Below are 23,545 nucleotides of genomic sequence, written 5' to 3'. Positions count from 1 at the left end.
TTTAAAGCAGATCTATTTACTTTATAATGCAGTTCGTCTTGTAGGAGCTGATGTACTCATAGCCCGTGTAAAGGTTAAGACACATGCGACTCTGAAACCTTCCTGCTTCCAACTCTGACATAATTCTCTTTGCTTATATCGCACGGAGAGATATTTTAAATAGCCAGTGTTGAAAATAACCTTTTTTGTGGTGATGTTAATTTCTGAATTGCAAATCCAACTGTCCTGAGCTTCTCGGCATCAATCGGAGTGGCTCCTCTTCGAATCAAACTTCTCTGATTTATATCTACGTACCTCACTTGGAACTTAAAAGGATTAAAGCCAGATTTACATGATTGCAGATGATAAGATCCTGACCCCGTGTATTTTGATACATTACAGGCCAGATTGCGCAACCTTCATGTCAGGGGCACCACTTGCATGAGGAAGCGCTCAGCAACGTGGCTGGGGGCTGCACAATCTGGCTCTGTACCGCACAGATGTAAACAAGGAACCAGGAGAAAGTTATTAAGTGGCTTTGATGAGCTCGTAAATAAACACGTCATGACACATAAGTAGCTTTAATAGTATCAGAGCCACAAGAAATATGTACGGCCCTATAGCGCAGATGCCCTATGTCATTGTCTTTAAACATAACGGATGAGAGTTGACTTAACTATATCATGCCATGGTTCTGGGTGCCATTTGATTTGCAGAGAAAAAATAGCATAAAATAGCAAAAAAAAATAGCATAAAATAGAACAATGTCACACTATGCAATGCAAATAGGAGGTTTTGCACATTCCTTACTACTCTTACTGTTGTCATCTATTGATCACCCAAAATCTTTTTCCTTTGGCTGGTGATCTTGGTTTTTTCCTCTTGTTCTGATTTTGTCCTCCTTCACGTAATTTATTTTCCTAGCAAGACCTTCACATTTTGAGCGCTACCTTTTTTTTTTTCAGTAGGTAAATTTAACCATGAATATTGCTAGTAATGAACACTAATGCACACAATAGACATCATACATGAGCGTGTTTGTGTGCGCATATTTCACAGACATTAATAGACATGTACATATATTAGCAAATTTTGATTCTGTGCACATCACATAGGCTAATTCACAAGAAACACAATCATGAATGTAGGTAAGTGGTGACAGCCTCCAAAGTCTCGAGGCAGTTACTGCGTAACGGATCTCCCAAAATGCATGCCCCCCCCTCCAGAGCTCCTGCAATGTCCTAGCAGACCAAGGCTTTGTCACGTGACGTTCTGCAGCCGTTTAGAACCTGTAGAAACATGTTCCCCTAACACGTCACTTACTCAGGAGAAGGTGAGAGATTATAGAATTAGCTCATGGACCAGGTCTGAAGCTCTTAACCACTAAGCACTATCACAGCCAAACGCACGGGTTTTTCTCTACTAGCAGCACTATGAACAATAAATACAAAAGAAATGGAAGAAAATGACATTTTACTTACGAACAGTGGTGCGTTTTATGGAAGTTTCCTTCAAATCTAGTCTGTTTGACCGTTCACATAGTGATCAAAATTTGCAACATACAGGGAAAACACTTGAACCTTCGGTTGGGTTGGGAGGTGGAAGTCAAGGATGGCACCTCAGCAACTTCTCAAACATTGCAGGAAGCAGAGCAACAGAAGCCTTCTACAAAAGAAACATCTAAAAACAAAAGAGCAACTAAGAGTCGAGCTAACAGAGCCTCCTGGAGAGGCAGTGGGCTTCAAACCTATCCCACCCCAAAGCTGCTTGCTTCTTCCAGTGTTGTTTTTTTTTTTTTTTGTCATAGACCAGGAACCATACATCTGCCAAGGGGCAGTGCTCAGCTCCCAGCACATTCCCCAACAGTGGCACCTCATAGGGCTGGAAATACAGTTCCCAAGGAGCACTCTGTCTGTCTCAGCATTTATTCTGAAAAACGTGTTTCCATTTGGGTCAAAGGACATTCCCCACAAAATTAAAGTAATCTGGACAAACAAAATAGAAATGTAGAAGTGTAGAAATGTTTTGTGCACCTACACAGGAACACAAAATTCTACCTTAATCCTCTTGAGAAATACAAAAGATTAAAGAAAGATTTTATTTTTAAATACTTTTCCACGTGGTGTTAGTTTTTATACTCCTTGCTGTTGCCATTCCTCTCATTCGTTGTAGGGAATTCACATGAATTACAAATTCCAGGTTTATACACCATAGCAAAAAAAGAGCAATAAGTAGTAAAACCAGGAGGTTCCAGGGGGAGAGTGTGGACCAATAGCTCTGTTCTGACATGATACGATAAATATCGATTCACTCGGCTGTTAGGCCTTTCTACTGGATTATCCCGTGTCTGTTTCTATTACTGTGTGCAGAGACACATGGAGCTGTACTACAGGTTTTAGTGCAGTTAGCAAATAGTAGCTACATGGAGCCACAGGCCTGTGAAAGGTGCAGCAATGGACATGGGAACCTTCTACTCAACCCACTTCCTCCCACCAAAGCTCACCTCACTGCTTTGCTGGGGTTTACTACCAAAGGCTTACGACAAGACTGGAAAACTCTTCTTCTAGAAGATGCACGTGGAATCATCCCATTTTCTGGTATCAACTCATATGTGTAGGGCATACAGAGAAAAGAAAGACCAGGGAAGGCTGTTTCACAGGAATATTTGCTCACTGGAATTTTTCTCTAAGGACCAGGGGGAGTAAAAGATGATTTTTAAAAGATGCCCCAGGGATGGAGTTGCCCTACTGCCTGCTCAGCCCCACGGGCAACAGGGCTCTCAGCAGGCACCTCAGTTCCTCTGATACTCCTCTCCTTCATACTCCTCTCCTTCATCATGCTTTCCTCTGTTTTACGGCTGCCCGAGTGAGGAAATATGGCTTGCTAATGGCATTGAGGGAAGAGGAGAAAAAATTCCAGGTTTCTATGTGAGAACAATGACTCAGAGAAGCCCTTATGTATTTTAACGGAGCAGCACACATTACCAGCAACAGCACCAGGAAAAAAAAGTTGTGATGGCTAATAAATACAGGCTCGCCGCTATCACGTCTGCCGTAGAAATGGGAATCTGGGGGCCTGCAGCCACCGGTGTTGCTGTTGGCACCAGGAAGAGCTGAAGAGAGGGGCCCTCACAGTGACGGCCCTGCAGCATCCCCTGCGGGCACCCACAGACCCCAAGGTCTCGGGCAAGACCATAAACTCTGCCCCTGCCACACGCAATGGGAGGCAACAGGACAGAGAAGCTCCCTCCCAAAGCTCCTTTCCCTCATTTTGTGACATTTCCCTTCAGTTTCTGAACTCTCACTTGTTCTCCTTTCTCAGACAAATGCATATGAGGGCCGCGTTATGCACAGGGAGATGGTGAATCACGAAAAACAGTAATTAATGCTGAAATGCCATGTGTGATGCTTTCTTGAAAAGAAATTAGTGTTTTGTATGGATATTTTTTTTTCCAGTAAAAGACTAGGCTTTCTCTTACAACTAAAATAAAAAGTAAACTATTAAACAGCACCAAAACCACAAGCTCGGTCACCATCCTCAGTAATGTAATTTCAAGTCCCACAGAAATTTACTTATTCTGGCCATCTCAAAACCTGCGGAGCACTTATGACCGGCATAATAAGGGACATCAGCGCTGATTTTAATGCCAGCGAAATGGCTTCTGCAGAGTTCTTACAGGAAAAGTAGATATATTATGGAAAAGGCCTTACATAATAACCTTTTTGTAAAGCTTGGATGGCAAGATGATTCTGTAAGACACTGAAGTCACATGCCATTAATCAGAAATGACAGTCTTTATTCATGTATATTTGACTGAAACTGCATAATTTTAGCCTCCAATAGCCCTGGATAAATGACCCTAAGTACAGCACTTTTTCAAATTGACAGTGATTGATGATGGACCCAAAAATTATGAACACAGAAGAAGTAAACATGAAAAAAAGACAAACCCTTTAGTATCACACAGATTTCTTGTTTTCACTTTTCCAACTCTTTCTCCTCTCATTTTTTTATTCTGTAACCTTGCTTATCATGTTTTAATCATTTTTCTGCTACTGCGTTTGTTCCATTTTGCCTGCGGTGCCCCCACACTAAACCCTGAGCTTGCCGGAAGATTCATTCAGATAAAAGGCACTGATTTCATATTTTCCCACTCATGAAAAGAGCCTTTAAAGTCAGAAACTCTTTATGCAGCATGAAACTAAAGAAACTGATTACTTCTAGGAAGCATTTATCTACGTCTCTTGACAAAACCGCAGAGCAGTTACTCAGAGGAGCAGCATCCCTTACACAAGCAGTGGTTAACCAGCCTCACCGTGACGGACCGTGGGGTAAATAATGGTCTCTAAGTAATTAAAATCCCACCTTATTGATCTTTTTACTAACCACTAATTGATGAAATAGTAAAGAGAAACCAACACCTAATTATATTTGTTGGTTTTCTACGTTCCTGTGTTTGTACGGGAGCTTGAGTTTAGGGCAAGACATCTGTACTGGGGAGAGCACAAAGGTCCATCTTGCTGTGACCCATGGGACGGGACCAGCTGGGAGATGGCAGAAGTGCAAGTGCTGCCCTGCACCTTTTCCCTCCGCCTGCAGTCGTATGGCGAAACGTGGTTTCTCTTTTCAGATGGGCTTTAGACGGCGTAGTCGGCAAAACAGATTTCAGACCATGAGCAAAATGACAGAGCAAGAGGAAAGCCAGTGTCTTGTAAAATGTGTAACCATTTGGACGTATTTTGCCATTTATCTCCTTACAACAAGATTTAAGATCTGAAGACGTAATTACAAATAGATGGCGGCCCAATTTTTTTTTTTCTTTTCAGATCAAGCGTTGGCCAAGCATGAGCACAGTTCAGAAATCACCGTAGCCCTGCTTTTTCATTTTGCTGCCGAGGCTGATGGTTGAGCTGATCCATTGCGTGGTTTTATTTCCCTTCTACACGTCTGAGGTAGTCGTCCTAGCAACTGAAACGCCGTTCTAGATGCTGCTTTTATCTGGAAATACACGGCAACACAATCCCTTCTGCCTGTCAGGCTTAAGTGAAAAGTTTTGGGGTTTTGTTTAGTTGTTTGGTTGTTTTTTTTTTTAACCCAAATGATTCTTGATTTCAGTAAGTATTGGCAGTTGTTGTGAAGGTAAAAGTGGACCTTTCAAACTCTTTCCATTGGTATTAATTCACCGTACTCCGAAGCTTTGAGCTGATTCGGGGAGATTAAAATTCTGCATTCATTAAGAACACACTGGTGCCTGCGCTGTTAGTTCGGACAAAACCAAAGGCTTTTATTGGCTCTTTTCTCTGTCATGAGAGTGGCTCTCATGTTGGATTAATAAGACTAATATTGCCATGGCATTACTACTTTATGAAAATTTGCTAATGAGATTTGAAGTTGCTAAATGGAAACACCCCAGCTCCTCCAAACACCTACCCTGCCCATCACCTGCTGATGGCTGGACCTCATGGCCGCTATGGAAATGGGGAGCGAGCACTCGATGCCAGGAGATGCAAACTTCTCTTTTTCTCACACACCGCATCAGTAATGTCATTCCACGTCAAGATCCCCTGAGTTACATCACATCAGCCTAGCTGACAGCGATGGTTGGAAGCAGCACTTCCTTCACTGGCAGGAAGGAGCTGCCATTGTTGCTTTGCAAGTGGGAAGACCTTAAAAGCTTACAGAAAGAGCCACTGTGCAGTTTAAAAGCAGATTAGCAAGTAGATGTTCATCTAATCCAAGCACCGACCATGAATTTGTATTGATTATTAGATCATGTTTAGACCACAAGAAACATGAGGCTGCTAATAGAGTGTGCGTGCATGCGTTGCTCACCAGGGCCACCCTTCTGCATGTTTTCATGCAGAAAACCCCATTTTGGAGGCACAGCCACAATAATGTCAGTAAGTAGCCCTTAGGTCAAGCTGTTCTACTTCCCCATGGAGCTCCCGGTGCCACCCAGATTTACACCAGCTGAGGTTCACCAACCTACAGAGACATCTGATGTCCAGCTGTGGGCCATTAGGACTCATTTCCAAGCTTCTAGCTGGACCATTGTAGATTTACTGTTTGGTTTCTTTCCGCTTCTCCGCAGGTTGGTGTTTTTTCACATCGCATCTGGGAAAGGCGTACGCCTGGATTTGAGCCCTGTGCCAAAGGCAGGTGGATCTATTGGTTATGTCGCTAATTAGTCAACCCCCAGCACAAAAGGCATAAGCAAAGTTACATAAATCAATGTTAATAAAATACTGAAACAAGGACTCCCAAGCAGTCTATATGTATTGATCAGATAGAAAAACCACAGAAACGAGCAAAACTCCAGCCCCTGAGCCAACCTGAGGGGGCCATGGCAACTGAGGGACTCGGAGCTCCTCATGCTCTTTTACACAAAGGTTACTGAGGCACCACTCAAAGCTACCTCAAAGAGGGTATAAATAGTCAAAACTTAAGATCCATTTATATTGCTAGAGGGGGGAAAATGGCCTTAGGGTAAACAAGAATTAAGAGAATAGATTTTTAAGGCCAGAAGGGATCACTGTGATGACCTAGTCTAACCAGAGTTTTACTCAATAATGCATTTATTGAGCTCACGTCTTCAGGTGGCAGGAGTGCGGCTCAGTACCACAGGTATTTACTGCCCAGCGAGCCATGAGGAGCTTTTGCAATGTGTCTGGGCTAGATCCCACCAGGCTGGGAGCGCTTAACCTGAGCGTTTCGGCTGGGGTACAGCAAAAGAAAGAGCCATCAGGACAGCCAGCCAGGGAAAGTACTTAAGAGGAATTCTTTCTTCAGTGGTTAAGGCAACTGACCCTACACATGTGCACAAGTCACAGCCTGACGCCAGAGACTGTACTTATACTAATCCCATCGTTCTGCTGCTAGTGATGGTCATCGGTGGAAAGAAACATGGTGCTGAGAAACATGGCTCTGGCAAAAAGTGAGGAGGTGGAAAGACTTCAGCTCCAAGGCAGACGCAATAGTTCCAGTCTAAAACATGAGAGGATGCAGATCCTGACCTTGGGGCTCATCTCCCATCCTTGTGGGTACAGAAGTTCCTATGCATGGTGCTGGATCAAGCTCTTTGTGCCCTAGATCACAGGATCCATAAAAGAGTTTGGGTGGTAAGTGACCTTCAAAGGCCATCGAGTCCAACGCCCCTGCAAGAAGCAGGGACATCTCCAACCAGATCAGGTTGCTCAGAGCCCCGGCCAACCTGGCCTGGAATGTTTCCAGGGATGGGGCATCCACCGCCTCGCTGGGCAACCTGTGCCAGTGTTCTACAACTCTCATTGGAAAAATTTTTTTCCTAACATCTAGTCTGAGTCTACCTCCCTCTATTTGAAAACCATTACCATCATTACAGATGACCTACTTGTAAAAAAACTGGGCTCAAAAGTAGGCCCTTGCAGAAAAACAGATGCTGCAAGTGAGCTGAACAATCGTGGGTAATTAATTTGTAATAAAAAAAAAAATTGCTTCATTCATTAACTATAGTAATTGACCAAAAAGCAAGAGGACACCTGCTCTTTTCATTATAACTGCCCTGATATAATTCAGGGTGCAATCTCCATGTGGAACAGGTCATTTAGATTTAACACGGCTTCAGATTATTGTATTAAACAGCTCATAAATAGCCTCACTTTTTCTTTCCAATCACTGCTTTCAACAGAGTTTGACCAAAGTTGAATCCTTAGCCCGGGATTTATAACAAACAGCATTTCACCAGATTTCTGAGAGTATTCTCATCTTCTTTTGCCCATTACTCTAGGCCTTGTCTAGCAGGAAGTCTTTATATATCTCTCAAAGTTCAGTGAGTGTTGCCTCCTATTTTCTTTATTTCTTATTTAAATGTGATAACGTGCTGTCTCGTAGTAATTTCTATTTACTGTTTACAATGTGCCATCGCATGGACATGTCCTCCCAGCAGACAACAGTCTGACAGACAAATGTAGTGGACATGCAAAAGAGGACTTTTATTTTTCAGTAGAGGGTTTTTTTTGTTTGGTTTTTTTTTTTTTTACATGCTGCACAAGAGGGATTTATTGTCTAACTGTATGGATGTCAATGCTGAGCCAATTCCATGTCCCAGCTGGACAGGGCTCTTACTGCAATGATGTATTTACCCAAATAACTACCGTTGCAGCAACTGGTTGCAAGGATCCAACAAAACACATTTCTCCCAGTTTTAATTTAAATAGTAATGGAGTAGTAATAAGTTACAAGAAAAAAAAATATTTACTCCCATAAAGTAACAATTTCAGTGGGTTTTCTACTGTCAAAACTGCCCCAAAGCTCTTAAGTCATGTCTTGAGAATTTTAGCTAAGCTGCTTCTTGGCTGTGTTCTGTAAGGGCTCTGCTTATTTTCAGTTTCAGCTGTACAACTTGTACAGCACACTGAGTGATTTAACCAAGCAGATTTAGAGTTCAGCAGAGAGTGTTCTTTGTTAGATTTTAGTCACATACCAAATTCAATAGACTCTCTGCTGCAGGCGTACGTCAAAATGCCAGGAAGGCATGAGACATTGTTGAATATGTTGGAGTTTATTGTTTCGAAAAAATTAAACTTGGTCTCTCATTCAATCTTTAATTAAATAGTCATACTCTAAAGCTCAAGGGACAAAGGGAAAGAGAGAATAAAGACAGTTGTTCTGTAAAACACAACAGATATTTCTTTATCTCTGCAGTTAACAAGTCAGTATATGTCATCTCCTCTGAAAATAAATACAAGTATTTTGGGTAAATGTGTTCCAAGCAATGAATTACCATCACTACTGCTAGCTATTACCTATATAAGATCATTAACGAACAGACAGCTTTTCTGCATAAATAGAGCTGTGTTTGTTTCCTAATAAGAACTGCCATCGTAGTCTCTGCTGGTGAGTTTTGGGAAGCAAGTCTCAGATCTCTCTGAAAAGACCTCGTACAAAAACCGAGCAGCCATATGCGATTGCTAGCTAAAACCCAAGTTGTTTCTCTGCAAATCTGTCCTTAAATATGGACACCGAGCAGAGTGTATGTTAGATTCGGGGCGCCAGGCATCGCTTAAGCCCTGAGAACAGCCAGGAGTCTGCCCAGCCTTCCATTTCAAGGAACCCTTTCAAAGGCCACCATTAGTGGTCTGACCACAAGCCCGCCCAACAGGCTCTGGAGTGGGAACACTGGAAAAGTGCTCAAAGTGCGGGGAACCACACCAGGGAAAACCAGCAGCCCTTCGGAGCGTCACCCCCGTGACGCTGGGAGGATTTGCGCTCTCCGAGGGTCACCCTGGGAAGCGTGCTGCTCTCCAGCAGATTTCTTGCTTCGTTTTGTTCAGCCATGGAAACAAGATGGTCATTTCATGTCTTCCATGGGACAGTGTCCTTACCAATCTCTGCCACGTTTGCCCAGACTATAAAGCATATCAACAACCGACATTAAAAATAACGAGTTTTGGCTGGTTTCTGGCGTTGACTGTAGGATCACCAAAACAACTAACAACAGAAAAGATAAATCTCTCTTACCCCAGTAATTGCTAAATTGTGTGACAGAAGTCCTTTATTTCTGCAAATATAATGTGAATGGGAAATGGTACAAATTCTCACTCATTTAATTACAATCTTTAAATCGTAAACCTGTTTTCCTCCTTGCAGACTTTATTTGCAGTAGCTTGCAGCAAGTCCATCAGTAACTCCTTAAGCAGAGCTTCTTAATATTCATATTCTTAATTATCTACTTAATGTGGGTAGCGAAAGTTCATTATTCCTCTTCACTCCAAATATTTGTAAAGGCAAACGGAAGTTTTACAGGGTTATGACCAAAATATGCGCTATTTTCTTACACTGAATTGGGAGGGTCAGTGAAGTCGTCTGCTTAACCGTGATCAAACAGCAGACATGGTCCTACAGACAGGAGCCTCCTGCCAAACCTGAGAAGTACAACTCAAAACTGAGAGTTACTCAGCCAGGTCAGCAGAGCAGGGTTAGGTCAAAGCTGAGTGGTACTCCATTTTAGTAATATTTGAAAAATAAAATAAGAAAAAAGCTCCTAATTTACTGACAGGCTTGTTAAAAGTGTTCCCCATTCTGAAACGTCCCAAAGGCAGAGTAACCTTTGCAGGGACCTAAAAACAGGCATAGCAAAGGTTTACCCAGCCCATTCTCCAGCGCCCGAAACCAGCTGCTCCGAGACGAGAGTAAGCACAAGAAACGCACAACATGGTATTTTCCCAGATGGCCTTCCAGCCTCCAACAAATTTTATCTAAGGAGCTTCCCAAACCAGAAGTGTTGTCTTTGTGTTGAATAAACCTGAATGGGTTTTCCCGGCTAAGTTTGACCCACCTTGAACCCACATAAGCATCGAGCATCCTGACAAGGATGTCCGACGGTTTGACTATCTGCTCTGCAAGAGCAACGGGATGGCGAGCACAGGTGCCTAACAGACAAGGCCTGCAGGATCTGACCTTCATGACTACGTCAGAGCAGGTCTTTAGCGGAGAGTACAGTAGCTATGTGGCAGTTTTGGTTTTGAGCAAAAGTTAACTTTTTTATTTAGCTGAACAGGCTTGAAGTAAAATCTACCGACTTTCATTTTCGAAGTACAACAGCCAACATTCACTTACAGCCCAGGTGCCGGGGAGGTGTGCGAGAACCTTTTAAGATGTAAAATAACCCGATTCTGTGTCAAATAGAAAGGAAATAATTTTCAATCTAGCAGCAGTTGGAAAATTCATGATGTGTACTCATTAAAGGCGCCTTCAAGATACCAAGACAGGCTTTCTCTATAAACACAAGGTGAATAAAAATGGTAAGCAGCAGCTATGATGTACAAAACACTTCCATGAACACAGTTGGGTTTGGTTTATGCTGCTGGGTTGGTTGTGGTTTTTTTTTAAGCAAACCTGTATTGCTTTATAGAGCTGTAGATGGACTGGGAAAAGGAGTAGGGCAAAGAATCTAATCCCACCACTATGTGAAGACAAAAAAATCCCAGCAATATTGATTTTGCTTTGTGACCAAATATTGGGCTGGGGGAGGCGGCATCTTTTTTTGCAATGCCTAGCTGCTAAACCGCCTCGGTATGGAAGGCGAGACGCTGCACTCACAAATACAGGAATTAAGTCAAGTCATACTTCAGCTTCCAACTCTTTCCACACCAAACACATCCCCAGTTTCCCCCAAGTTCAGTACTGCTCACAATTTTTTTGTGCAGTGCTGCAAAGCTGAATGGGAACGCGCTGGGCTCTGAGTCAAAGCGGCCTTCACCGCGCTCACGGTGGGCATTTACACCCAGCTCTGAGGTGTACTAATTCTTTTCTTTAATAAACATATTGCAGTTGCTCTGTCAAGATCTGGTCCAGCAGCACCAAAGCCATTGCAAGCCTTCCACTTGATTTCAAGAGGTGATGGCTAAAACCCCACCGGCACTCAGCTGAAACCATCGGATGGAAATGGAAGCACCCTGTGCTGTTCCACATAGGAAACCCAGGAGGATGTTTTAAAGAAACAGATACAGTTATCAGCACTTAAACTTCCCAGACTTTAATTAATCACCAAGAATAACAGCAACCTGGTTCAGCTTTTCATGAAGTCACCTGTTTAATCTGCTGCTTCACTTTTAACTAAAACCTGCAACAAACTTTTCTTCTCACTTCACTTTCATAGAGTGAAATCCTTAACCAAAAACTAAAGTAAAACATAAATCCTCTGGGAATTCTCATTATTTCTATTTCCAAGGTCTGGAGAAAGATGAGATGGATTATGAGCAGTTACAGGCTTCTCTACTGTTCTTAAACCTTAATTATGTTTCCTACTCAGGAATGTACTTCATAAGGAGCTTAACTTTAAGCGTGTGCTTAAGAGTCATTGAACCCAAGAGAAACAAGGTAGAGTCAGGACACTGGCAACCAGGAACGGTCTCTTAGCAGGCCCCAGATATCATCAGCTTATCTCCGGGTTCAAAGGGCGACAGAGGCCATGGGTGCCTGTGGGACACTTAGACTGGTTGGACTTGATCAGGGCTTTCATTAGTGTCTGTAATTAAAATCTTTGAGTAGAATTTTACATCTGAACACGTGCCGGCTCAGTATCACCTGAATATCAATAGGCCTGACCACAGGCTTTTGCACTGTAGAGTGAGGGCTGAACCACAACCAGGCCGGGTTGGTGTCCCACGCTCAATCACAACCCCAACATCCGTCACACCACCAGCCAGCTGAACGTGCCGTTAGCAATGCTGCTCTTCTCACCGACCGACCCGCACCCACAGGGAGGTGGCAGTGAGCCCTCTGGAACCGCTTCCTTTTTGTAGGCATTTTCCAACCAATCCCGCCGCATCCCACCTCTCTCCTCATTGCCTTGTGACCATTCATTTTTCAGAGGCCACCAGACAAATTAGTGCCACACTGCAGTATCTACCACCCCAAGATCAAACTACCCTTCACCCCAAGACATTGCCATTTGAAAGCTGATGCTTTGCAACAGCAAGATAAACATCAAGCAACCCATATTTTCAAAAGTGCAGGATTGCAGGCTGGAAATCATCTCTCTCTTGTCCCTCCTTCTCCTCCCCAGGCTTCGAATCTTACAAGGGACACATGTATACGTAGTCTATCCCAAGATACATAGATGAGAAAATATCTATTCATTCCCTTTTCCCAAGATTACTTCCATTTCCTGCTTTTCATTGCCCACCTTCCCATCTGGTGGCACCCGAAATGACCCCACACGAGAGCCATGCTCTGCCGCGCAGAGGCTCACGCAACAGTTGTGTAACCCTCCAAAGAGGTGACCTTCCTCCGCCGCTCAGGTCCACGCTATCTTGTTCCATCTGTTTGTTTGGTCCTCTTGTGCTCCGGGCTCCCTCGGAAGGGCCCTGGAAAACCATGAATTACTACCCAAGATAAAAAAGATAAGGCCAACAGTCTTGCCACCCGGGATGGAAAGGACTAGAAATCCACCTTTACTACACTTGTATGTTAGCCAAAACTCACGTTCGGTTAGGAATACGACAAGGATTTTGCATTTTTTACAAATGAGGCAGCTCATACTGTTAGCAGGCATTACCAAGTATAATTGCACCATAGTTCTGTAAAATAAAATGTAATACAATACTTACACTTTCCCATTACACAATAGTAATTGCGAATAATTCTACAAAACCTCAGGCTTTTTTACGGCTAATTCTAGCACCGAGTTTGGGTACACTATATAAACACCATCTGTGGAAAATGTAAGACAACTTCGGCGCGAGCACAGACAAATAAAACTGTATCATCAACTTTTCAGTGAGCATCCGGTTCAACAGCTATCGTCCCTCTAAACCACACTGCATCCAAGCTTACTTACCTCCGGGGCTTTCTGTTTACTGCAAGAACATCTACGGGTCCCTGACCCCACCTCTGCCCATCAGGTGCACGTCCCACCGCGTCCCATCCCAACTCCTCCATACGCGGGCGGGATTCCGCACCAGAGGCTGACGCAGAGCAGCGGTTTCCCAATTCTTGCCGTGAAAAGCTTTGGAGGTGTTTCAGCAGAAGGCTGTTTGTTGTGAATACCAAAGCAGGGTCTTTTCCCTCTGCAGAGGCCCCTTCTTAAGTATAAAGTACAAACAATGAAAATGAAAAGCAATAAAAAAGAGAGACCCAGGCTTTGAATGCTGCCCAGGGTCAAGCACTAAAACCTCTTTTGACAGCTACACAACCCACACTTGTTCTCCTCAAGAGAATGTGACCTCAAGTAAGGAACTGAACAAAGTGCATATTTTGTCTACAGTGGACAAACACGTTGTTCTAAAGCAACAAACAAACTGCAGATAAAATATACAGATAATGACAGGGGAAGAACCGGTCCCCGAAACGAAACCCCGCAATAATTTATGCAAATTTTAAAAGAGAACAAAGCATTTCTGGTTTCATTGACTTTATGTGGCACGGTGGAAGGTTAATCAAAGGAAAGCATTACGTTTCTCTTCTGTTACTGATTAACCAATGTCAAACAACATTATCATTTTGCTTAATGCACCTGAATCCTGACTATTTTCCCAGAAGCGCTGCACAGTCACTTTGCAGATTTCCGCGGAAGTTGTTTACACGCTGAAGCATTGAGCCCGGATAAAACACTTTGCTACACCCAACAGCTTTCATTTTCTCAATTCAGGAGGAAAATTGCTGTTCCTCCCTCTCCTTCCAATTCTCTTTCTGCAAGCATTATTCCTAGATTGTTGGACAAAATTACAAGCACACTCGTAATGGCTGCCTTTTTGTGCCCGTCTTCAGCGACGCCCTGACCCAAAGTCCCCTGAAATCACTGGGGTTATTTATACCCGCTTCATGACCGCTTACTTAGCCCTCAGTGCTCTGCAAGGTTGGTTTTAATTTTTCAGAGGTCCAGTGCTCAGTGGAGCTGCTTACGCAGAGAATTTGGCCTAGCCGCCTAGACGTGATCTCCTGCCCCGCAGAAGCGACTGCGGTTCCCAACCGAGCGCAACAGGGCCAGGAAGGTGCAGCGCTCCACAACCAGCCAATCTTCCTCCCTTCGAAATTACCAGTTGTATCTTGCATTGACTTCTAACACTAAAGTGATGTGAAACGGGATGAGGATGGGGCCTGCACCGACGGACTCGCACACACCGCCTGCGTGTCCACCAGCCGGCCCAGCAGCGATTCCCAACGGGGATCTGCCTCTTGTGCTGCCGAACTGGCAGAGATGCCTAGTCACCTACCAAGTAATTTTTGCTGAGCTTTGAAAATGGAAAGAAACAATCAGAACAAACTCAGCCTTGGGTGCAAAACCAAGTAGAGCTTCAGCAGACTTCAACAGAAGTGAATGTGAGAATATTACATTTTTATCACTATTTTTGTTCTAAGATGTTTAACTTGTCCAAGCCAGCTAGCTCTGGCCGTTTTTCTGAAGTTAATGATAAGACTTGGAAAAAAAAAAAAAAGGAAGAAAAAGAGAAAGGCTTCTCCTTCCTTACAGAAACACAAGTATCTCTGAATTGACTCTTGGAATTATGGGTATTCCACCAGGAGCTCAAGATGGGCTGTGATACGTTATCTGCTGGAAATGGCCAAAACGCTTACAGATTGATCTGCCACGGTATCATGCGGGAGAAAGTCTGCTTATACAGGGACGATCATTATCACCAGCTCCATCTACCTTCTGCCAGTGCCACAGCCTGCGAAGCAGGAACCAAACCCTTCAGCGGCCCAGGCTGCAAGCACCTAGGATGTTACCCAAAAAGTCCCCACTGCGTGCCTCATTCTTCCCTATGTTTACCTGTACGCACATACGTACACCCACTCACCGGGGCGGCAGCGAGAATCCCCTGATCCACAGCTGACAAGGCAGCATTTTCAAAAATTCCATTTCCAAAAGAATTTTCAATAAAATTTTTTAAAGTGATCTATGATTTTCAGCACTTCCAAAATTGGGAACAGGAAAGAAATTAATCAACAGCACAGCTACTTATTATGTTTAAAATATCCATGCTGTACGGTCAATTCTCGTGGTGCATGGAACACCAAAACCAATTCCAAAAGGAAGCACCTCTAACCACCCGTGAGAAAAGTGCACCGCATGGCCTTTATTATGTACGTGCTTTATGCTAACGCAGCGTCAATGTTCGTTATCCGCACCTCACGGGATACAGCACTAGAAACAAACCAGCCTGCAGTAAGCACCCCCCTTGAGGCTTCCCAAATATTGCCAGTAGGTATAATGGTGCTGTGCTTGCCCGCGTTTACTTCTCTGATTTGTAAACACAAATATCTGGTGAAGGCACCTGCTGGGTCAGGAGCTGCAATTTCAGACCTGTGCTCAGCAGCAACTCCGCGGAACGACCGGGCACAGAGACCCCGGCCAGGTGGCGAATTCCTTACACAGCCAGGAATGACGCACAGCCAGGATAAAGGCTAGATACTTATACTTGAAAATCACACCTGTCACTTGTTTAGAAAACAATTTAATAAAAGAAAGTGCAGGAAACATAAGTTTGGTTATGTTACTTTTAGGTTCTAATTATTATTATCGCTACTTGGAATTATTTGGAAAACAAATACGACGCGTTGTAATTAGGCCCCTGATCTACGAACGCACTTGAGCAACTGTAACACAAAATATATGAGTAGTCACTTACATACGTGAATTATCCACTCATTTTAAGTGATTTGCCGGATCAAAGCCTTTCTGTTTCAATTAGAGCAATGGAGTTAAAGTACTGTAACAGCTCCAGGTTGGAGAAAATAGCAGACCAAAGGTGGCTGTATCAGGAACGACGTTCCCAGAGGGCAAAGAGAACAAATGGCACCTGCAGAAAGTGCTACGCCACATCAAGTACCGTTAGCCAGTCAACTTTTTTTTTACCTGAAAGATTAAAATAGATTTCATTTCAAACCTCGCCAGAAAACTGCACTGCTTTGGTTTGTGAGAGGCTGAAGATGTTAATACTCCAAGAACTTGGCTAAAACCCACCATTTAAAGTACCACTTCCACTTTTTAACAGAGGTAAACAGGGCACGTGGTAAATCTCCAGCGTATCTATTGAAGTGTCGAGCAGCTCTTTCACAGCAATGCGTTCTCCTCTGAACGATTTTATTATTGTAATCGAAAACTCTCTCCCTCAGACGCACCTGAGAAGCACTGACTTCTGGGTGACTTTAAGAACCAAATCCTTTCATACAAACCTAGCTTTTCCCACAGGCACTTGAAAATATTTAGCATTTTTTCAGTGGGATGCAATTTTCATAATAAAGTAGCTTTCTCTGCTACCTGACACCACAGACAAAGCCCCCGCGCCAGCAGCTCCTGCCATCGCAGGCACAGCACCATCGCAGCCCCCCGTTACGTACAGAAGCAGGCTTTTAAACACCCAACTGCTGCAACGATTCAAGCAATTATACATTATCGTTACGTATTTTATTCATTATTTGTAACACATGTATTTTATTCTGGAACGTCCAGACACAACTCCTGTGCACCCCATGTCCTTCAGTCAACCTCAACAGAGGATATAACAGATCTTAATTTTCTCTGACACTTAAATTCTACCTCTAGGACCAGTTTTAGGACACCAAAGCAGCCCTTTGCTGGTCTCAACCCAATTTGGATGCCTGAGTTTCATTTCTGTGTTTTAGGGGCTGGTAATCAGAATTTGCTTAATATAACAGGAAATGGATTCCTCCACATAAACACACGCCCCTTTCTGAACGGCACCGGCTCATCCCTGCCGACGCCGCTCCCTGCTTTTAGCCAACTGCTCATTCCAATTTCACTGGCAAACCTCTCCGAAAAGCACGGGGAGGAGGTGTATTCTGTTCTGTGCCAAAACACTCGGTCCAGTCCATCAAATCCAAAACGCTGGTATTTAACTGCATCTCTGGCAGTCGCAAGGCTGCCGTTTCACAACCACAGCGTATTCTGTTAAATCAAGCCCTGCAACGATCCCGTTTCCCTTCCATCCACTTAGCCTATTAATGCAGGCTAATTCTGCGCGTTCCTGCGGCAGCGAAACCCAGAGCGTACCAGGAGACTACAGTGATAGATTACATGTACACGCTGTGTCATATCCAATTAACTCAAATTGACTGTGCACCGCATTACGCCGCGAGTGCATGGAAGATCAATAAATATGGAGAAAACCCAACGAGGCGCTCTCCGTTCCCGTCCCATTCTAGTAGGTCCGCGACGGATCATGCTCCTGCGCCGCGGCCGCCGCCGCTGAAGAGGGCAGGTGGTGCATAGACACCATTCAAACTTGGCCTATTCAATCCCAACTCCTCTAACTCGCCATTCATGCATAGCAAAACACCATCTGGTCCTATTTTGCCTCCAGCAATCACAGCTGACCAAAAACGATAATAACAGCTGTTGCAAAACAAAAGCCAAACAAAGGGGGGAGGGAAAGGTTAGGATGAAGTCCAGTGCCGCAAAACACTCTGTGAAGTGAGAAATGGGAAAAGGAGCCATTCAAAGAGCCAGTCCCCATTGAAACGAGGCAGCGCAAGACTTCTGGTTAAACCTGAGATATTTAATCCATCTGTCCCGCAAACCACGCTGGTCAGGTGACAATCTAAAATTGAGATTGTGTTGCATAGAGGTATTTAAAAAGCCTTTGTTCTCCAAGTTAGAAACTAATGACCCTGTGTCAGCTAAAAATTAAACCTCCTTATGTTCTTTCAGCGTGTGTCAACCTGGGTTAATGTGAAAGTAGAACGTGGTTAACCGGGGCGATAAAGCATCCGGAACCTCAGGAAAAGAAGGGAGCAGTTAAGTGCCTGTAAATGATACGACGGAAAATACTCTTCAAACCACACACAACACCAGAATCATAGGAATATTGCATTTTTCCTGTATAAATTGTGTATTAAGCGATTTAAATCAACAGTTTTATTTATGACCTACGACAGCAGAGTTATTCGCTTCGACTTCGGGAACACGAACACCAACTTGTGCAGTTTGAAACACGAGATGTTCCGCAATATGCTATTGGGGGTAAGGGAAAAGATCATTTTGTAGCAAGCAGGGGAATGCTCCAAGTCTTCCAGATTCAAATTTTGATATTTAAAATGTACTGTCCTGCCTGACGATTAATTTTGTTTAGCTGCAGTAATTAAAACTGTTTTTCCTGGAATTGACCATCAGTAGTTCAGCAACTCTTAATCAAACGTGATAAAAGCCAGGATTTATGAAATCATTTAATGAGTGTAATAACACCTGCTTCTCGCTGCAAATAGTTGAAAACAGACTTCAGCTGTAATTAACTCTTATCACTAGTGACATTTTTCCAGCGATACTTCATAGGTCTTCAAAATGACAATTACAGAACTAATACACAATTAGTGTCACATGCGGTTTGCCAATTATTTCTGAAGACGTTTGTCAGGCGGCTTCAAAACAACGATAAAATGGCTCCCTCTGTTACGTAACACCGGTTAAAACCGGCACAGACAAAAATCTCTCCTAACCAGCCTCTGCCGCAACATTTCTACTGCAGGCCGGCTTCCTGGCACTTGGAATACACACCCCGCGTCCCACACGCTACCAGGTATCACACTAAGGCTATCAGGAGCACGGGTAGCTGTCAGCTAACGCCTATTACGAAAAGCTTCCATTTATACGTGATTTTTTCTGCTCCAAGAAATCTATAAATTTATAATTAGAACCTCTTGCTGTTCAATATTTGTACTTAATAAACGGAGTATCTGAGGATAATGAAATATTGAAAGCTGAATTCATTATTAATAAACTCACACGGTGTCGTACCTCTTCCCCCAAGTCCATCCGCAACTTTTTGGAGATCTATATTCCATTATTTTTCAGCTGAGGCCTGCGCACGGCAGCCACAGCCGCCGCCTCAAACAGGATTAGGATTCTGCTCAGGTTTGACACTTGCTGGTTTTAATTTTCATTTTATCATAAGCAGTTTAAGATTGTTGCCAGTGGTAATTTGCAATTTTTATCAAGACCTCTTCATTATAGCTTCTGACAGGACAGATGCTGTAATTAATCATGCAAGACAACTGGGGATAGTGGTCAGACTGCGCTCGCAGCACAGCTATCGCAGGCAGAGAAGAGAACGGAGAAAATAAAGGATTTCTCCTCTCTGTCAAGAGCAAAATGTATAAACAGCACGAATACCCTGACAACACCCTGGCTGTGAGCATTTCCAAACCCTTCACATCCAATACCTGCCCTCTCCACCCCTTCCCTATCACGTCCTACTTTTATGATAAAATAGAAGTCAGACAACTCGGGATGGGGGGCCCATGGCAGCAGCTGCGCTTACATCTGAAACTCAAAGTTACAAAGAAAACCACAATTTGTGCTTAGTGCATCTCTGAACGCTACTGCTGACAGCCAGCTTCCTGCGGATGAAGGTAGCACAGGGTACCACCAATTCTACCCCCTGCTTTCCCTCAGAGAAGTTGCACGCAACTCTTCAGCGTCTTTACGGACACAAGAGCTGACCGCATGCTCCGTTCCATTCAGCACCTACTTCCCCAGGAGGGCAGACAAAATAAAAATCCAAAAAGTTGAATGAATTTCCCAAGAGAGCGTTTTCATAAGGAAACATTTCTGGTTGTTGTATCAAAGACTTCTGCCCATCGGTTTTACTGAAATGTGTTTATTCTATAGCAAGATAAAAGCATTTATTTCAGATAAGCAAAATACAAACAACTTAATTGCTGCTATCGTAACTCATAAAAAAGTATAAAACAGCATAAAAACACAATAAGCAATGTAGCAATTAATAATTCATGTTACCAGTGTTTACATTAAAGCCTCATTTATGAAAACTTTACAACACATGATATGAAAACTTACAACTTTTAAAGAAAATATTTACATTGATTATTCGGTTGTGGAGTTTCTTTTAAATATTCTACTGGTTTTACAGCGTATTAAAAACTCTTGCATTTTTCATCGTAGCTTTCTGTATTAACAGCTTTATTTAAGTGCATTTCCCTTTTAAAAATACAGTGTATTAAATCTGGAACTCATCACTTCGCCACAGAATATAATATTCACATTTGTTCTGCAATTGGAATTAGCGTCAGAGGGTCAATGTCAATATATATTTGCTTACAGACTACGGTAGGTTTATTTGGAGGAATGAAGTGAAAGGTTGGGTCCAACTTTTAAGCTCAGTTCTTTGCATTTGTTTTTCTGAAGACATTTAGGAGAGAAAAAAAAAATTAAGAGCTTTGGCAAAAATCTGTGATTTACTCTATTTTTTCATGACAAAAAATGCCATCGACTAACTGATGCCGTACAAGTATGATTGTATGTAACCCAATCACCACTTTACAGGTAGTTACCACTGTGCTTTAAGGGCTCCATGAGTTCGCACTGCCTCCAAGTGCATTTTTCACCTTCAGAGAAAGAAGGGTTATGTCATCTAACTCCGAAAGGCCATGTTGCAGTCATAAGGTCCAGGTATTTATTAGGCCATTTGATTCACATATTGTAGGTAAAGCTTAAATAAATTAAAAAGGCATCACAGGAAAAAGAGCACAGCTTTTTTTTTTTTTTAAAAAAAAAAAAAAAAATTATAGTCAGCTAAAAGATGATACACAGCTACATTGTAGTTCTTTATTGCCTATCTAATAGACACTTTAGAGGATCGTTTGATCTGTTATGCATCCCTGCATAACTACCATCAACAATTTACAGTTTGCAGCCAAACATGGCGTACCCCTGCCCCCTCCATCGCCACGTCGCGGGACCGTTCGTCTTCAGAAAATACTGACCTGCGGTAAGACTTGAGTCTGTGTCTGAGATTGTACCTGCGACTGGTGCTGCTGCGGCGCGGGCTGAGGGCTCCCGAGGGCGGGGATGGGGGAAGTGAGCTGCGAGGCCACGGGGGAATGCTGAGGGGGAGAAGGCTGCGACTGGTGCTGCATATGCTGCATTTGCTGCTGCTGCATTTGCTGAAGCTGTATGTGCTGCAGCTGCTGCTGCATCTGCTGTTGGTTAATCTGCTGCTGGAGATGCTGCTGCTGCAAGTGCTGCTGCATGTGGTGCTGAAAATGCTGCTGTTGCATCTGCTGCTGTATTTGCTGATGCATTTGGTGCTGATGCAGTTGCTGCTGTTGCATCTGCTGCATCTGTTGCTGCTGGAGCTGCTGGATCTGGTGCTGCTGGCTTTGCATGGAGGGACTCACCTGGGACGAAGACGGCGTTGCCACCATACTCGTTCCCATTGAGCTTATCAAGGGAGTCGCAGCATTTGTTGGCATGTTCGGTGCAATGGTAACGGAAGCTACAGTCTGATTCATCGGCAGTCTCATGGTTAAAGGTTTGGGAGCAATCGCTCTGGGAAGGGACTGTTGAAGAGTTTGAGGAGATGCCGACACCGTTGCATGTTGAGAAAGAGAAGTATTCAGAATAAGGGAGGAAGACAAATTTGTGGATGCCAGTGTTTGCTGAACAGAACGAATTGTCTGGGCCTCAGCAGATTCCGCAGCAGCCTGTGTTTGGAGAAGAAATTCACTGTGTTTTTAACAGAAAACAACATTGCTACTGTTTACATGGCAATAAAAGTCACAGTTTCCCAGGGAGACTTTCTCATCCTTTGATTCCTATCAGAAAAGATCAATGAACAGTCTGCAAAAGATCCACCGACCCATTACATCACCTCTTCATCTGTCTCCATAAAGGGTACCTTGAGTCCTTACTCGAACACAAAACTAACTCGTGCCCTTCTTCAACACCGGAAAGTCACAGATGTCACGTACATTTTGTGGCTGGAAGAGCTAAAGAGGGCCTAATGCTTTCTATATTTATGTTTTAAAAAGACCCCTGTTCTTTGGGAGAGGTACCTGAGCAGAAGCATACCCCCCACCAGTTACCAAGGCGTAAGGGTAGTGTACAAAGAAACTTCTCAAACAACTTTTTAAATTTGCTTGTTGTAGTTCTTCACATCTAAGGCATCCAGACTTGGTATCTAAAGCAGACCAAAGTCTAGAGGAGCACTGTCAAGGCCCCCAGCTGAATACTCCGGAAGCAGTGGGGTGCCCTGCTTAGGGAATCCTGCCTGCAATCAGACATCTGCATTCTACGCGACATGTAGAAGAGCTGCCTACAATCCCTCTTTAAAGACAACGGAAAGAAAAAGTCTCTTCCAGTACAATCAAGTGACAAGTTGCAGACGTCTACCTTAGAATGAGTCAAACCACACTGCAGAAGGGCCTATTCCATCCCTACTCTCAACAACAACCTCGGATGAAAAAGCTACAGTGAGGACATCTTAAGTTAAGGGAGAGGAATTCTGGACTTAGAGCGTCGTTCCCACTCACAGCCTTCCCACACAGGTTACTCAGCAGCCCAGGTCCCGAGGATTTGGGGAGAAAATAAGGTTTCTGATGTTTTTGAAAAGGGAAGTTAGGACTGAAAAAGTAAATTCCCAACTCCAGCTGCCGTTGAACTCAGCATTCTGACATTAAAGGCTTTGAAAATATTTTCTAAGTCCTAGAGACAACAGAAGAACACAGCCTCTCAACACAAGGAGAAGAAATCTTCCAGCTTTCAGGAACTACCTGTCTAATTTCTACTGTTGTATTCCTAAGCATGTATTACAATACACAGCACCTCTCTGCGCGACTGTACACGCACAACTGCAGTGGTACGTTTGAGTATTCCCAGGAGCCAGAGATCATCCGTTTCTTCTGTTGCTTTCTTTTGATCAAAGATATTATAACCGATCTTTATGAACTATTATTAGAGAAAGAACCACCTTGGTTAATTTTTACCCGTATTTTAGATGGCCATAAGCATATTTGCATTTACGGTATTCAGACGCAGCAGCTCTACAGCCAGCACAGCGCTGCTGGTTAGAAAGGTAAATTCTCAAGTAAGACAGCAAAGCTTTGTTTTCTTCACAAGTTTTATTTTAGCTCGAGATCCGCTAAAACAGTCCATTGGCTCACTGCCAGCTCATCCATTTTTAAGTACTCTCCAAATTCAGAGCCACCACGCATTTTTTTGCCCTCACCTACAGGAAATGCTTCAGCTTTGTCATATAACAACTGCTCTCCAGCGCCACGCAAAACACGTCTGTCTTTCCAGAAGCAGCACTTGAGGAAAAACAAA

General features: G+C 43.4%; 1 protein-coding gene across 1 annotated transcript in view; it reads right to left on the bottom strand.

The window, feature by feature from the left end:
• Window positions 1-20,058: 20,058 nt before the first annotated feature.
• Window positions 20,059-23,545, bottom strand: part of TOX3 (TOX high mobility group box family member 3) — a 75,260-nt gene continuing 71,773 nt past the window's right edge. The window contains exon 7 of the mRNA XM_086757775.1: window positions 20,059-21,924. Within this exon, the coding sequence (XP_086613901.1) occupies window positions 21,190-21,924 (735 nt within the window). The 3' untranslated portion in view covers window positions 20,059-21,189. The remainder of the gene's footprint in view (window positions 21,925-23,545) is intronic.

This window comes from Chlamydotis macqueenii, chromosome 13 (assembly GCF_036417535.1).
Source record: "Chlamydotis macqueenii isolate bChlMac1 chromosome 13, bChlMac1.mat, whole genome shotgun sequence".
Lineage (NCBI taxonomy): Eukaryota > Metazoa > Chordata > Aves > Otidiformes > Otididae > Chlamydotis > Chlamydotis macqueenii.
The sequence above is the reverse complement of the archived record's forward strand: the minus strand, read 5'-3'. Positions and strand labels throughout refer to the sequence as shown.